The 14485-nt window shown below is 43.2% G+C and overlaps 1 protein-coding gene across 8 annotated transcripts in view; it reads right to left on the reverse strand.

Moving 5' to 3' along the window:
* NRXN3 (neurexin 3) overlaps positions 1 to 14485 on the reverse strand; it is a 464077-nt gene that overhangs the window by 147509 nt on the left and 302083 nt on the right. For all 8 annotated transcript variants that reach the window (XM_077463585.1, XM_077463586.1, XM_077463584.1 and 5 more), the window contains one exon: positions 6716 to 6897. In XM_077463585.1, the coding sequence (XP_077319711.1) occupies positions 6716 to 6897 (182 nt within the window). The remainder of the gene's footprint in view (positions 1 to 6715; positions 6898 to 14485) is intronic.

Raw genomic sequence — 14485 nt, forward strand, 5'->3', positions numbered from 1 at the left:
CTGCCTACTTAAGTCGTCCAGTCTAGAGGATCTCTGCCTTCACCTTGGTCAACATCTCAAGAAACATCTCCTGCATTCCTGTTTAAAGACTGGCTTTACTGACATCCCCTCTGACTCCACATCCTGCTTGCTGTTCCACTACTTTGATCCCTGACTTTTGGCTTGGCTGACTATCCTTTACGGTTACTGAACTTTGGCTATGTTTTGACTGTGTTTGTTATTTTTATTTTTAAACAAGTGTGATTTAACTGTACTTCTGTCTCGGTCTGATTCATGGTTTCTGACACTTAGCGATGTGAACTTAGCTTTTTGTTAAAAAGATGATTGAATATAAAACAAGGAAAAAAGTGGTACGTGTCACAAATACAAATGTGTGAAATGCAGATAAACTGTGAAATTCCATCCTAGATGAAGCTGGTATTAATTTCAAAGGTAACAGGAATTGCAGGTATGGATAGTTCCTGCATAGTTGCTTGCTGCTAGCATTAGTAAATAGCTAAAAAGTATATCATAGTCACTTGTTTTAAACTTTTTCTTTACAGTCCTTTTTGAAGAGGACAGTGATGAAGCCTGCTGGAATAGGAAAATGGGTAAGTAATACAACCCCTGCCTCTGCCCCTTGAAATCACCCCAATGTAAGGGTATTTTTGTCTTCCAGCCTTGAGTCCAGCTTCAATGTTTTCTGCACCATTTGGACTCACCACCTCAATCCTACAGCATGAGAAACTGTACAGACATAAAAATCCCAGACAACCACCATACCGATTTACTACTGGTGAGAAATAGCAGTATAAGGTTCTAAACATGAAAGGGACAATGAGCTGCCTAAGCTGTCCACCCGCCATCATGCAGAGGAAAAAAAATAATAATTACATGTTCAAAAGGGGAAGTAATAACATGAAAACCTTCATTTGCGAGGCTGTACGGCTTTTATTTTTTATGAAGTTAATGAGGGGATTGGAAAAAAATACAGGTGAAGCAGAAGCCCCCTTTAATTCAGAAGCTGTACCAGAATGGTGTCACTCGATGCTGTTGATATAATAATGCATCTCTAGAGGAGCAGAGTGCCTGTTCGAAGCTGTCACCGGCCTCATCTCACGCATGAAGAACTAATGTCATGGATGAGGCGAGCAGAAAATGCCGACAAGCAGCCATTAATCTTACTCAGGGGGAGCCAGCCACTCACTGGCAGGTAGGAACACAATACAACATCTGTTCTGCTGGCAGGCCTGTCACATGTGTCCCCCGTACATGCCCTCCACGTGAGCCCTGCCAGTTACACGCAACGCGTCAGACCGGCTCTCGTCTGACAGGCTCATCAATTAACACTTACACAGGCCAGACTTCTCGTGTGCGGACATGAAGAACACAAAGCATATTTCCACTGTATGCCTTTCCATGCCCATACCGGTAAATTCCTCCTTCCACATGCATTAAGAAATCCTAGTTCCAGCAGATACTGCCAGCTCAGAAAGGAACCAACCTGTTATTCCAATAAGTACTCATCTATTGGCTTGCTCCCACTAAAGCACATGTGGTTACGCAGGCTGTAATTGCATATGCACATTATAATTTGTTCTTGAAGGGTTAGTTCACCATTTCACATAGAATTAAAATGTTAACCAACTCATGACACCTTCCTCACCCCCTCTGGTCCTTGATGCAGGTATCCCATGTGATCACATCTTCCAATGACCTCTTCAACTGGTTTTAAAGTCTGGAACTTTAAAAACACCACTACACAGTGCCGTGGGGGGGGGGGGGGGGGTATTTAGAAGCATGACGCAAGCAATGGTGAGCGCCCATTTGTCACGGCTGGTTAACCACACTGACCAATGTGAAATATCCAACATCCTGGAATAAAAGAGCCTAAAAAGCCAGCACTGACCAATGAGGGATCACCGTCGCTTGCCTTTTACTTGGACACATCCACCAGAGCTGTTTAGTGAAGTTTAACTCCCCCATTCACACTTCGAGATTTGGAATCGCCTCGATTCTGCCTGCGGTTCCTGCAAAACATGTGACACACTTTTGGGTGCCATTTAGAATGAATGGAACCCAAACACGTGTCGCATGTTTTGCAGCGGTTGGCAAATAAATCGCTCAGAAATTGGGGCAAAACGAGCCTTTAAAAATCATGAGATGCTCATAGCCCAAAAAGGAAGAGGGGCTGCCTTTGGGTAACAAACACGTATAGGGCAGCCCATTTAAATGAGCATGTGCAACAAATGGAATTGTGTGAGAATTGCGGTTTGAAAATTGCGAGCCGGAACGCTCATTCCCGCTACGCGCAATGTGGATGGGGCCTTAAATTGCTCAACCATTATACTGGCTGGAGAGGGTGGGGGAACACAATATACATGCAGCAGAGACTGGAGGAGTGGGGAGAGTGCCACGAGTTTGTTCACCTTATAATGTTCTTGTGAAAAGATAAGCTAACCCTTTAAAAAGGACACACACATTAAAATGATCACCGTTTTGAGTGGCAGTCACCTACCAAAATATTTGCGTAGGAGCTGGAAGCAGCCAGGACTTTTTTTCTGCAAAGGCTGTGTGAAGTTGGGCATGGACACACAGTGAAGAACTCAAGTTGGGCTGAAGGTATTTATTTTGGTAATTGGTTGCAACTTTGGGGGTGACATTTTCTTTGACCCACTGGGTGGCAGATGTGGGGGTGTTGGAGGATGAGGATTGGGATGATGTACTGGAATCCTGCAAACTGGTTTACCCAAAACTGAACGCCTTACCCACCTATATATTTTGCACATAACCCAACTCCCATTGGTTCATCTGGATAGGCCACATCTTAGCCCCTTGTGCCCCAGGTGTGGGGAGACCAGCGGGAATTTTTACCATCTGATATGGTCATGCCCTATCATCCAAGGCTACTAGTCACAGGTGGTCCAGTTTTTACATGATCAAGTGGGCTCCCTGTTAACTCTTTGCCCTAAGCAATGTCTTTTGGGCCTCCTCTCCAATCGCAACAAACATCTCCATGTTTCCTTGCAAGAAATACTTTTCATGGCTAGAATGTTTGGCTAAGGGCATCACCACCAACAACACAAGATCGGGTGGCTACAATTAAGCTCACACTGCCATATAAAAGTACCATATAAAAGTAATTTACATTCACAGAGGGTGCCCAACTAAATATAAGATATGGGATAGATGGTTAGATCAAGCCTCTACTTGCATAGATGAGGAGTCTGCATTACTTGCTGCCTATATTTAATCTAAGGTATTACGAGACATGGGCTATGTATCAATGGGTACCATCGCTGACTGTTTGAGTGCCAATGTGCTGCTGTAATATATGGATCTAGGTAGTAAGTGCTAAGTCTTCTTTTATTTGACTGTATTGCTGGAGTACGTTGCTGCCATTTGCAATAATTCCCCGTTTCTGTATGGGAATCATCCTTTCTTTTGCAGTAATCTGTAAGGCTGTTTATTGTACAGTTTTTTTAATTAATGTTTCACTCTTAATAAAGCATTCCATGAAATAAATAATAATAAAAAACCTACACACCATTGCACACTACCACATCTTCACTAAGAGTCCATTCATAAAAATAGAAAAAAAGCTGCGCAATGAATTAAAGTGGTTGTAAACCTTTACAACCAACTTTGACCTACAGGTAAGCCTAGATTAAGGCTTACCTGTAGGTCCAAGAAATATCTCCTAAACCTACACGGTTTAGGAGATATTTGCCGAAAGACAGGCACCGCTGTCCACGGTGCAAGTGCCGTGGACAGCGGCGCGCAGGCGCACTGAGCATGCTGCGGTCAACGGCGATATGCCGCGAGTGGCGGCTCCCGTGCGCATGCGCGGGAGTGACGTCATGGCGGCTTTGCCGAATGACAGCGGCGGAGCAGCGAGACCCACCGAAAAGATCAATGCGCCGGACTATAGGGGACAGCGGTGACTTCGCTGGCTCCTGTGTCAGGTAAGTGACACATAATTGACTACTATGAGATGCATAGTAGTCCATTATGCTTTACCTTTGCAGGGAATGAAAGAGGAAGTAAACTCATCAGGGTTTACTTTCTCTTTAACATTAAAAATGACAAAAAATAAATAAAATAAAAAATATAAGTAGGTTACACCAAATAATCACTATAATAATAAATGAATAGTGTGTATTTCGTGATAACCAGTCCTCAAATCCAGGAGCATAGTGGAAGAATATATCTAAGTCCAGTGAAATGTGTGAAAGTAATAACTTAATATAATCCTTCTGTGCAGACAAAACAGTGATGCGTGTGAACCTCCACCACACAACATATGCGCTTACCAGAAGGCAAGCAGTGAAAAACCTTGTATTGTTCGATCAGCATCTGGACATCAGACCGACAATGGCAGGAATTGACTGTGAGTGCACTGCGAACAAGCCAAGAGATCGCACCTCAATAAGCAGATCAGCACGAAATGATCACAATCTCAGTGGAGAAAGAAAACTCACCATAGTGTGAATCCATTAAAAATTATTTGTTGTAGCAAAAAGTATTGCACTTACATGAGTAAAACCGATAAAAAGCTCCTAAGAGGAACGCCAGCCGGCTTGCAAACACCCGTCCTAGACAGCGATTACGTCAGCACATCTCCCTCCCGATGTACGTTTCGTCAAATAGTGACTTAGTCATGGGGAACAGAGTGACTAAGTCACTCTTTGACGAAACGTACATCGCGAGGGAGACGTGCTGACGTCATTGCTGTTTAGGACGGGTGTTTGCAAGCTGGATTATATTATTACTTTCATACATTTCACTGGACTTAGATATAATCTTCCACTATCCTCCTGGATTTGAGGAATGGTTATTGGAATACACACAATTATAATATTAATTTATTATTGTAGTGATTATTTGGTGTAACCTACTTATATATTTTATTTTTTGTTATTTTTAGTGTTAATTCATTGTGCAGCTTTTTTTCTATTTTTTATGATCATGGCGTTTGTATATATCTTACAAGTTGAGCTGCAGGTATATTTTGGGTATATATAATTTTTAGTTTTTAGCGCGGTATTCTATTCTATTTTACTTAAGGGTCCATTCATACCATATCCACTGGGCTGTGCTGAGCAGCCGCGTTCAACGCCTCATTCCCCATACATGGACAAAGCAATTTGTCCTGAATTCAGTTCACATCACTGCAATGGTGTGCACTAAAAGTTGGGGAAAAAAAAGACGCAAACCTTGTGATGCGTGGTTACAGCGTATCAGCACCCTTTCCTTCACAGCGCACACTAACTGTTAAGTTATAACATGGGAAAATAAGAAAAGGCTGTACACCACCAGAAACGATCCAACGTAGTTTATTGTTCCAACAAAAAAGTCAAATGACTGCGACTAAGACACAGCACCCAGGATCACACCATCAATAATGCTTCTTCAAACCTGGGTCCTGTGACTTAGTCTTGGTGGCTGTCATTTGACTTTTTGTTGGAACAATAAACTACAGTGGTTCGTTTCTGGTGGTGTGCAGCCTTTTTCTTCTTTTCCTATTGATATTGGTTAGCGAACTGTGGCTTGCACCCAGTATATCCGGATCTCAATGATTTACTTACCTGGAGCGGCGGTTTCTCCTTCTGGATTTCTCACGTTATAATGTGGCCACAGGTGTGAATGAATCCTAAAAGAAGTTTGTTCTTTAAATTGTACCACAGTGCACAGATACAAACGTGGTGCTTCTGACGCAATGCTCCTTTTTACATAGTTAATCTGGTTGAAAAACACCATCCAGTTCAACTAACAAAAAACAAACACAAATAGAAAACCTCCACAAATCCTCCTCGTACAATCCTATACTCTCAGTTGATCCAGAGGAAGGCAAATAAAACCCAATATAGCATGATCCAATTTGCTTCAGCGGGGGAACAAAATTCCTTCTTGATCCCCCAAGAGGCAATCTGATATTTCCTGGATCAACTTTAACTATAAATATTAATATCCAGTTAGGGAAAAAAAATGTAATCTCTTACTTTCCAGCATAGGGGAGAGATGTGGGGTCTTCTAAACTCTAAAAAGGACCTGTCAGGCTATATTCCTGTTATAAAGAATGTTTACAGGGTATGTGATGTCAGGGATCTGAGTCCTAGGATAGCATAGGAGAGGGTTAAAACCCCCGTCTGCTTGTTACTTTTGTCTTCTGTGGCCCATTGGGAGGGAATCACCTTCACTTCCATTCCAAGAGTCATAACAGGAAGTGAGTACAAATCCCCCCTTAAAGCATTACCTCACCATTTCATATTCCCAATTTGTGGCTGCTGTACTTGTATGAGTAAGTATCCGGTTCTCTTTGTTTTGCTTCCTTTGTGTGAAATCCCTAGTGTTCCTGCCAATCCTTCTAGTTTCCTAATAAAAAAAAATGACCACACGGTCTACATAAGTAGGAAAACATACTGTGGTCAGTTCCCTAGCAATGCCCGGGAACTCATTGTGAACTCATTGTACTCTCCTCCAATGATCAGACATGTCCTGAAACTCCCCCCTGCACAGCCATTCCCTGGGAAGCTCAGTGTATTGCTTCTCCTCCCGCAGCACTTATGCAGCTGTGAACAGAGGGAATGTGATCACTTGATTTTTTTCAGTGGCAATTCAAAAATTTGTATTTTCCCCTCACCTGACCATGTTCACCAGCACAAATAAATGTCAGTGGATGTATTTTAGCTTCACACATTTTTCTTCTCAATGTACGTCAGAAAGATCCACTTACTATGTGAAGCTGAAGGAAATCCATTAGCCCGGCAGCGCTGTCAATGCGCACAAGGATCCCGTCTTTCACCGTAGTGCTGAATCCCACCGCGAGCCGGTCAGTGCGTGTGCTGGGCCTGTCGTTATGAGGCCAGGTGTACAGGATAAGCCCCCCGCTCTTCCCAAATATGTAAGTCGCCCCAGCTGTAAGGAGAAAAAAAAAAAGCGGTACATTGTCAGATGACCCCCGAGGGTCCAGTATCCACACCCAGGAGAAAGCTAAACATGAAATAATGTTTGCAGATCACTAGTGAAATACAGCTGGGAGTTTACCGCATATCTTTGCATTTGTTAGATGAATCTTTTCATTATAATAAACCCTCAACATTCTGTGATGGGAAAATGTACACTTTTTATGGGAAGGACACCCCTCCTGGCACATGCAGACCAAGATTATAACGTAAAGGGCGCATTTTTTTTATTTCAGATGCCTTTAGAGATCTGCATTTTCTGTAGCATCACTAAAAGAACAGGTGCCATTTCTGTTTCAATCTTTTATTCCGTTTTTGAAATGACAATAAATTAAAAAAAAAAATCATGTTATGATGTAACAAAAGAAACGGCAGAATGACCGTCATCAAAATCAGTTGACAAGAAAATAGTAACAATAGCAGTTTTAAAGGATAGGGAGTTTAGGCAAAGAACGGCGCGAAAAGTCCATTGTTGGGTATCAGGAACATCACCAATGTGGTTACCTGTAAAGAGTCCCATATAACAATACAGATTCAGCTATATGTCAGGAAAAGAGTAAACATCCGGCGGGCCTTACTTCAGGCCAACTATGTAAGCTTAGCGAAGGGGTCAAGCAGAACTACACCCGCTCACCCTTCCACCTGAGAATACTATGACCGTAATGATAGAACTATGGCTAACATAGGAACCACTTAGGCGCCTATCCCTAGACTTATTTATCTTAGGCCGCGTACACACGCGGGGACTGTATGCCCAACTTTGTCCGTCAAACAGTTTCGGCAAACAGTCCGCTCAAAATTAGCATGGACGGACATGGCCACACACGACGGACGAACAGTTTGCTGAAACCGTGCGCGATGACGTGAACGGCACGTACGACGGGACGAAAAATACGACGTCCTATACACTGCATTATAACTTTCGGCGTGAAAATCCTTTCTGAGCATGCGCGCAACTTTGTTTGACGAACAAGCCTACACACGAGCGGACTGTTCGCTGAAACAAGGTTTCAGCGGACAGTTTTTCGGAAATTCCGAAAAACCTTGTCCGTCAAACTGTCCGCTGAAACTGTCCGCTGAAAGCCCACACACGAGCGGACTGTCCGCCCAAACACTGTTCAGCGGACAAAGTTGGGCGAACAGTCCGCCCGTGTGTACGCGGCCTTACTCTGGGAGCAACAAATATTTAGAAAAGGTCAAATATATCAATATAGTATCCTTTAAGATAACTTGTCATGAGAGGGATAGAAAAAGCAAGTAAAAAGCAGAAAAAAAAAAGACGAGAACCAGAGAAAAGAGCAAAGTAGTAAGACATTATCAACCCAGGAATCCATCCCACCACCGGTCCAATGTCAACCCCTAGTATCCGGTACCTGTAGGTAGGAAAGCCAAGGGGACCATACCTTTTTAAACGGGGGTTGTTTGTCCCAGAGAACACAAACTATTTTTTCCTGGAGCATGATCCAGGTTAGTGTTTGCTTCATTAAAGCCAAGTCAATCACTGGTCTTTACCAAGCCGTAGCGATTGCCATTTCGGCCTCTATAAACATGTAGTATATTAAAGTGTGTGCGGACCGCGGAATGTTTTCCACAGGTTCGTTAAGCAATGCTATTCGCGGTTCTTTGATAATGCATACCATAGTGACTGACTGAATTGGGGAAATTTCAAGACACTATTTTTAATGACACATTTTACAGACTAATCACTTGGCACAGGTCTGGCTTTACTTTAAAGGAGTTGTAAAGTCAGAAGTTTTTTTTTATCCTAATGAATTCTATGCATTAAGCTAAAAAGCCTTCTATGTTCAGCAACCCCCCCTCATACTTACCTGAGCCCTATTTCTATCCAGTGATGTCCACGAGTGTCTCAGCCGTTCTTCTGATTGACTGAGACACAGCAGCGGCGCCATTGTCTCCTGCTGCTGTCAAAGTCAGTCAGCCAATCAGGAGTGAGAGGGGGTGGGGCCGGGCCACAGCTCCAGGTCTGAATGGACACAGGCAGTTGCAACTCGGCTCGGGTGCCTTTATAGCAAGCTGCTTCCTGTGGGGGCACTCAACAAGGAGGGGCTTTGCATTTTTATTTTTTTAACTGCACATAAAATAAGCGCCAATTTTCCTGCATTTGGGGTGCCATTAACAATAAAATGCACCACAAGCTATTTTCGCGTGATTTATAAACATGCTAGATTTTTTCACGTTCCCAAAACACTATATTGAGACTGCAGCTTGATAGTTATGCGTGAACATTGACTGAAGTGGTAAAATATTTGCATTTGTGCCATTTACAGTTCTCGATAATTTACATGGATACTTTGTAACACTTACAGTGCATTCGGAAATTATTCACAGTGCTTCACTGTTTCCACATTTTGTTATGTTACAGCCCTTTTCCATAATGGATTAAATTCATTATTTTCCTCAGAACTTCACAAACAGTACCCCATAATAACAACGTGAAAGAAGTTTGTTTGAAATCTTTGCAAATGTATTAAAAATACATGCATAAGTATTCACAGCCTTTGCCATGGCACTCAAAATTCAGCTCAGGTGCATTCTGTTACCAATGGTCATCCTTGAGATGCTTCTATGACTTGATTGGAATTCACCTATGGTAAATTCAGTTGATTGGACATGATTTATAAAAGGCCCACATGGGTCTATATACAGTGGCGTCACTAGGGTTGGTGTCACCTGGTGCAGTGGAACATAGTGTCACCTTCGCCCCCCCCCAGCAAGATAGGCAGTAAGGCATCACACGCCTCACGCCCCCAGCCAGCCACAATACCAATTGATAGTGTCGCCCAGGGCATTCTTCTCAGGGAAAAGGTGCAGGAACTCAACCACGCTCCACACCTTTCCCCAAAGCACGGGGGTGGGGGCTGAGCGTGCCACAGCAACTGGGTGTGGGAGGATCCTAAATGGTCATTAAATGCCATGAGGGTACTACATACAATGTGCAGAGTTCAGGTGGGTGCAGGGTGCAGAGTTCCACCACCAAGTCACCATGCCAGACAGAACTGTCTTCCCTCTCCCAGCACAGACACCCATCCCCCTTCCTGTACAATTAGCACACTTTAAACATCTCCCCTCTAAACACAGACCTCAAATACAGTGTGGCTTAATCCAGTGAGAGAGATGTCCCTCCTCCCAGGCTCCTCCATGTGACCTGTAAGACATGTCAGAGCCAAGAAGGATCCCACTTCCGAGGGATCACTGGAAAATTCCAACCCCCCTTCCCCCGCTGTTAAGGCTGTGCTCAGCTCTTCCTTCTCAGAGCTGGCTGCTCAGCTGTCGGGTAATTGCCAGCTCCTATCTCTCCACAGTTACTCAGTTGTTGATGATATCCTGCTCGTCAGTCTTGCCTACTTAAGCCGTTCAGCCCAGTGGAGCTCTGCCTTCACCTTGGTCAACATCACAGAAACTATCTCCCGTGATCCTGTTCCAGATTTGCGTTGCTGACAACCCTTCTGGCTCCAGATCCTGCTTGCTGCTCCACTACCCTGACTTCTGGCTTGGCTGATTATCTGTTCCGGTTACTGAACTTTGGCTATGTTTTGACTATGTTTGTTCTTTTTACTTATATTATTAAACAAATGTGATTTAACTGTACTTCTGTCTCGGCCTGATTTCATGGTTTCTGACACCCGCAGCTGGGCCATTCAGAAAGTGCAGCACGCTTCGTACATTCGCAGTAGGGAACTGGCTGTGAAGCCGAAAGGATTCCCTCACCACGAATGTTAGCGGCAGCACCCAAGAGCTGATGGAAACATCGGCTGGGGTACCGACATCACTGGATTCCAGGACAAGTAAGTGTCCTAATATTAAAAGCAAGCAGCTACAGCATGTGTAGCCGCTGACATTTCTTTCTTTTTTTTCTGGGGCGGGTGTGGAACTTCACTTTAAGGCTGTAATTGATGTCAAAGGTGCTTCAACAAAGTATTGAGCAAAGGCTCAATGTGTTTTTTTTTTTTTTCGTTTTACATTTTTAATAAATTTGCAAAGATTTCAAACACACTTCTTTCACATTGTCATTATGGGGTATTGTTTGTAGAATTTTGAGGAAAATAATGATTTTAATTCATTTTGGAATAAGACTGTAACAGAACAAAATGTGGAAAAAGTGAAGCGCCGTGAATACTTTCTGAATGCACTGTATTAGATATTTGTAAGATCTGAAAAGGGGCCAGCAACGTTTGTCTGATAATTGCATACATGAAGCCATTTGTTTTGTTCCCCATATCCTATTCTATTGACAATTCCTCTAGAAGGACCCGTTTGTGTTCCATATATATTATATATATATATATATATATATATATATATATATATATATATATATATATATATTGCATTTGTGTATCTTTGGATATAAAAACACATTTAGCTCAAGTTTCCCATCTCAGCGGTGTATTAAAGTCAGATCCTCGGTAGTCCTGAAATGTACTCAGTGATAAACCTTCTATTTATTCCCTAATCCTGCTCATCGCCAAGGATAATGATCCGCGTGTCAACATATTCACACCTGGGGAGGGAAGATGAGCGACTGCGGGTGACGGACAAGATTAAAGGTGACAAGTATTAACCCTGAGACTGCCGGACTAATCTGGAAGAGACAAGCAGCTTGGTAACATCACCTGTGAATTACAGGAAGATTTATATTCATATTGCGATGGAATTGGAGGCAGGCAGGGATCCAATGCTAATCCTTCCACAAGTGGATTATCCAGACTGCCTGCCGAGCAAAAATGTACTGACTTCCCGTAACCGACTCCCCTCTACCTGATAAAGCCGGAGAGGAAACCTCAGCCACATAGCGGATCAGGCAGGGAAGCTGTCACATTGTTTGCTCCCTGCGAGGTCAAGAAGCAGTTTTATTATCTGAAAAAATCCAACATTAGCCATGAAGATTGGGGGTCTGCAGCCGAAAGGAAATGGAAGGCGCCAGCTTTTTTACTTTGCATTTTCTAGAAAACGTAAAGGCATTACATACATGGGTGGCGCACGTGTCAAGCTGTAGTTACATATCTGAAGAAGCACCGCTTTAAGCCATTTGTAGTAGTTTGAAGCTGTATGATGAAGGTCAATAGACTATAGCTTGGCTTATAAATGAGTAAAGGAGATCTCCATCTGAATCTAAATTGACAATGTTTAACAGAACCTTAACACAATTTCACAACAGCCCTTCCTATGGGGATAATAAAACACCTGGTTAATAGGGTCCCTATGTCCCAAGAAAAGATCATTAAAGTGGTTGTAAACCCTTACAAACCACTTTGACCTACAGGTAAGCCTAGATTAAGGCTTACCTGTAGGTCCAAGAAATATCTCCTAAACCTACATGGTTTAGGAGATATTTGCCAAAACACAGGCACCGCTCGGCTTGGACTTTCTTGGCTGTCAACGGAGATATGCCGCGAGTGGTGGCTCCCGTGCGCGGGGGTGACGTCATCACGGCTTCGTCGAACGAAGCGGCGGAGCAGCGAGACCCACCGAGAAGATGGATGCTCCGGACTACAGGGGACAGCGGTGACATAGCTGGCTCCTGTGTCAGGTAAGTGACACATAATGGACTACTATGCGATGAATAGTAGTCCATTATGCTTTACCTTTGCAGGGAATCAAAGAGGAAGTAAACTAAACTCATCAGGGTTTACTTCTTCATTAAAAAAAAAAAAAAAAAACATATACATGCCCCTACGTGGCACAGCTGTCCACGTTAGGGTCAGGAACAGACTAGTTGCCCGTTAATGTTCTTACAGCAGAGGGTCTCCTTCAGGTCAACTAAATTAGCATACTAGCATTCTTTCCAGGATTAGATCCCAAGGCACGATGGATAAAGGAAGCTCAGAAAATTAGATGCTGCTATTACCGATCTCCTACCCAATCTGAAAATACTAGTTCCCAGACTCTGTTGTTGCTGTTCCTGTGGCTTCAATATTTTGAATCATGGAGCAGGAACAAGTATGCAGGAGAATTAAACTTTGCGCACTACTTCTGGGTTAGTAACCCAGAGTTCTAAAAGGCAAAAGGTCAGTATAATACTCAGGAAACTGGCATTTTCAGAAAGAGGCCAGGACTGGAAAAAGCCATTAAATTTAAAAGTAAAGGTAGGTCTAGCTCACCACTCCAAATTGCTCTACTTACCTAGATTACGCACTGAGGCCTATGACATTGTTTACATTCCTCTTTTGGCTTCTTTATCACATTTCTGCACCAGTCACCCCTATGAGCTTCTATGGAGCTTGTAGATGGATTGGCTCCTATACAGTCCTGTAGAACTCTACAGGATTGAAGCTTGTAGATGGATCAGCTCCTCCCAAGCCCCAAAGAAGTCTACAGGACTAAAGCTTGAAGATGGATCAGCCACATAGTGGTCTACAGGGCTGGAGCTTGTAGATGGATCGGCTTCTATCTAGTCCCAGAAACGTTATCAGGGCTGGAGCTTGTAGGTGAATCAGCTCATATTTAGCTCCCTAGAAGTCTAATGGGCTATAGCTTATAGATGGATCAGCTCCTATCCAGCCCCATATAAGTCTACAGGGCTGGAGCTTGTAGATGGATTGGCTCCTGCTCAGCCCCATAAAAGTTTATAGGGCTGGAGCTTGTAGATATATCAGCTCCTATAGAAGTCTACAGGGCTGAAGTATATATATAGGCATTGCCCCTGGGCGTTGCAGGAATTTGCCCCCGTACTTAGGCAGCCCATTGAAATTGAATTTGAATGCATGGCAATGGGCCAAAAAATGCACAGGATTCAATTCACCATTTATGGTAGGTGGATTATGATGCATGTGTTGAGGCTTGCATGGCACCCAATGTACACAACGTATAAATGGTACCTTAGGCACAACACACAGAGAAGCCTTAATGTGGCAGTGCAGCTTCACATGTACATACAATGTATGCCACAAAGACCTCTTTTTTTTTTTTTTCTTTAACTGGAAACAGGATTTTGGTGCGGGTTAGCTGGGGAATTTTCATATTGTTCATTATAAAAAGTTTTCCATTAAGGTTTTTTTCTTTTTTACCTTTACAGGTTCTGTATTAGCAAAGGCACTGAACACCTGACCTGCTTTTAGCCGAGAGCTCGTCCTGCATTGTCGGCATCACCTCGATCTAGGACGCACACTTCATATAACGAGACCAATTTGCAGATACATCAGCTGCAATGTGTATGTATTATTTGTCATAGACCAATAAGAATTCTGTAGCGTCTTTGTGTTTCTATAATGGACTCGGAAACAGCACTTCGCCATCACCACCAGGGTAATGGGTTAAATGCAACACTTTCGCGTTTGCAAAAGCTCGCTTGATGACAGGAAAAGCTTTTTCTAGGAACTTGTAAAATAATTATTGTAAACTGCCGCATAATCTACGGTATCATCTCAGCGACTCCCACAGCTCCCCGACAATATCCGATGCTGTCAGCCAAACTCCGTCGTTTTATCAGCTCGCTGCCTCAAAGGCTTTGCGTGTTTGAAGTTAATTAATCAGTAATTCTGATGCGCTAACTGAAAAGATGGGAAGAGAGAGGGAAAGAC

The sequence above is a fragment of the Lithobates pipiens genome, unplaced genomic scaffold, assembly GCF_037356315.1.
Source record: "Lithobates pipiens isolate NorthernLeopardFrog02 unplaced genomic scaffold, aLitPip1_a1.2 Scaffold_30, whole genome shotgun sequence".
In the NCBI taxonomy this organism is placed as follows: domain Eukaryota; kingdom Metazoa; phylum Chordata; class Amphibia; order Anura; family Ranidae; genus Lithobates; species Lithobates pipiens.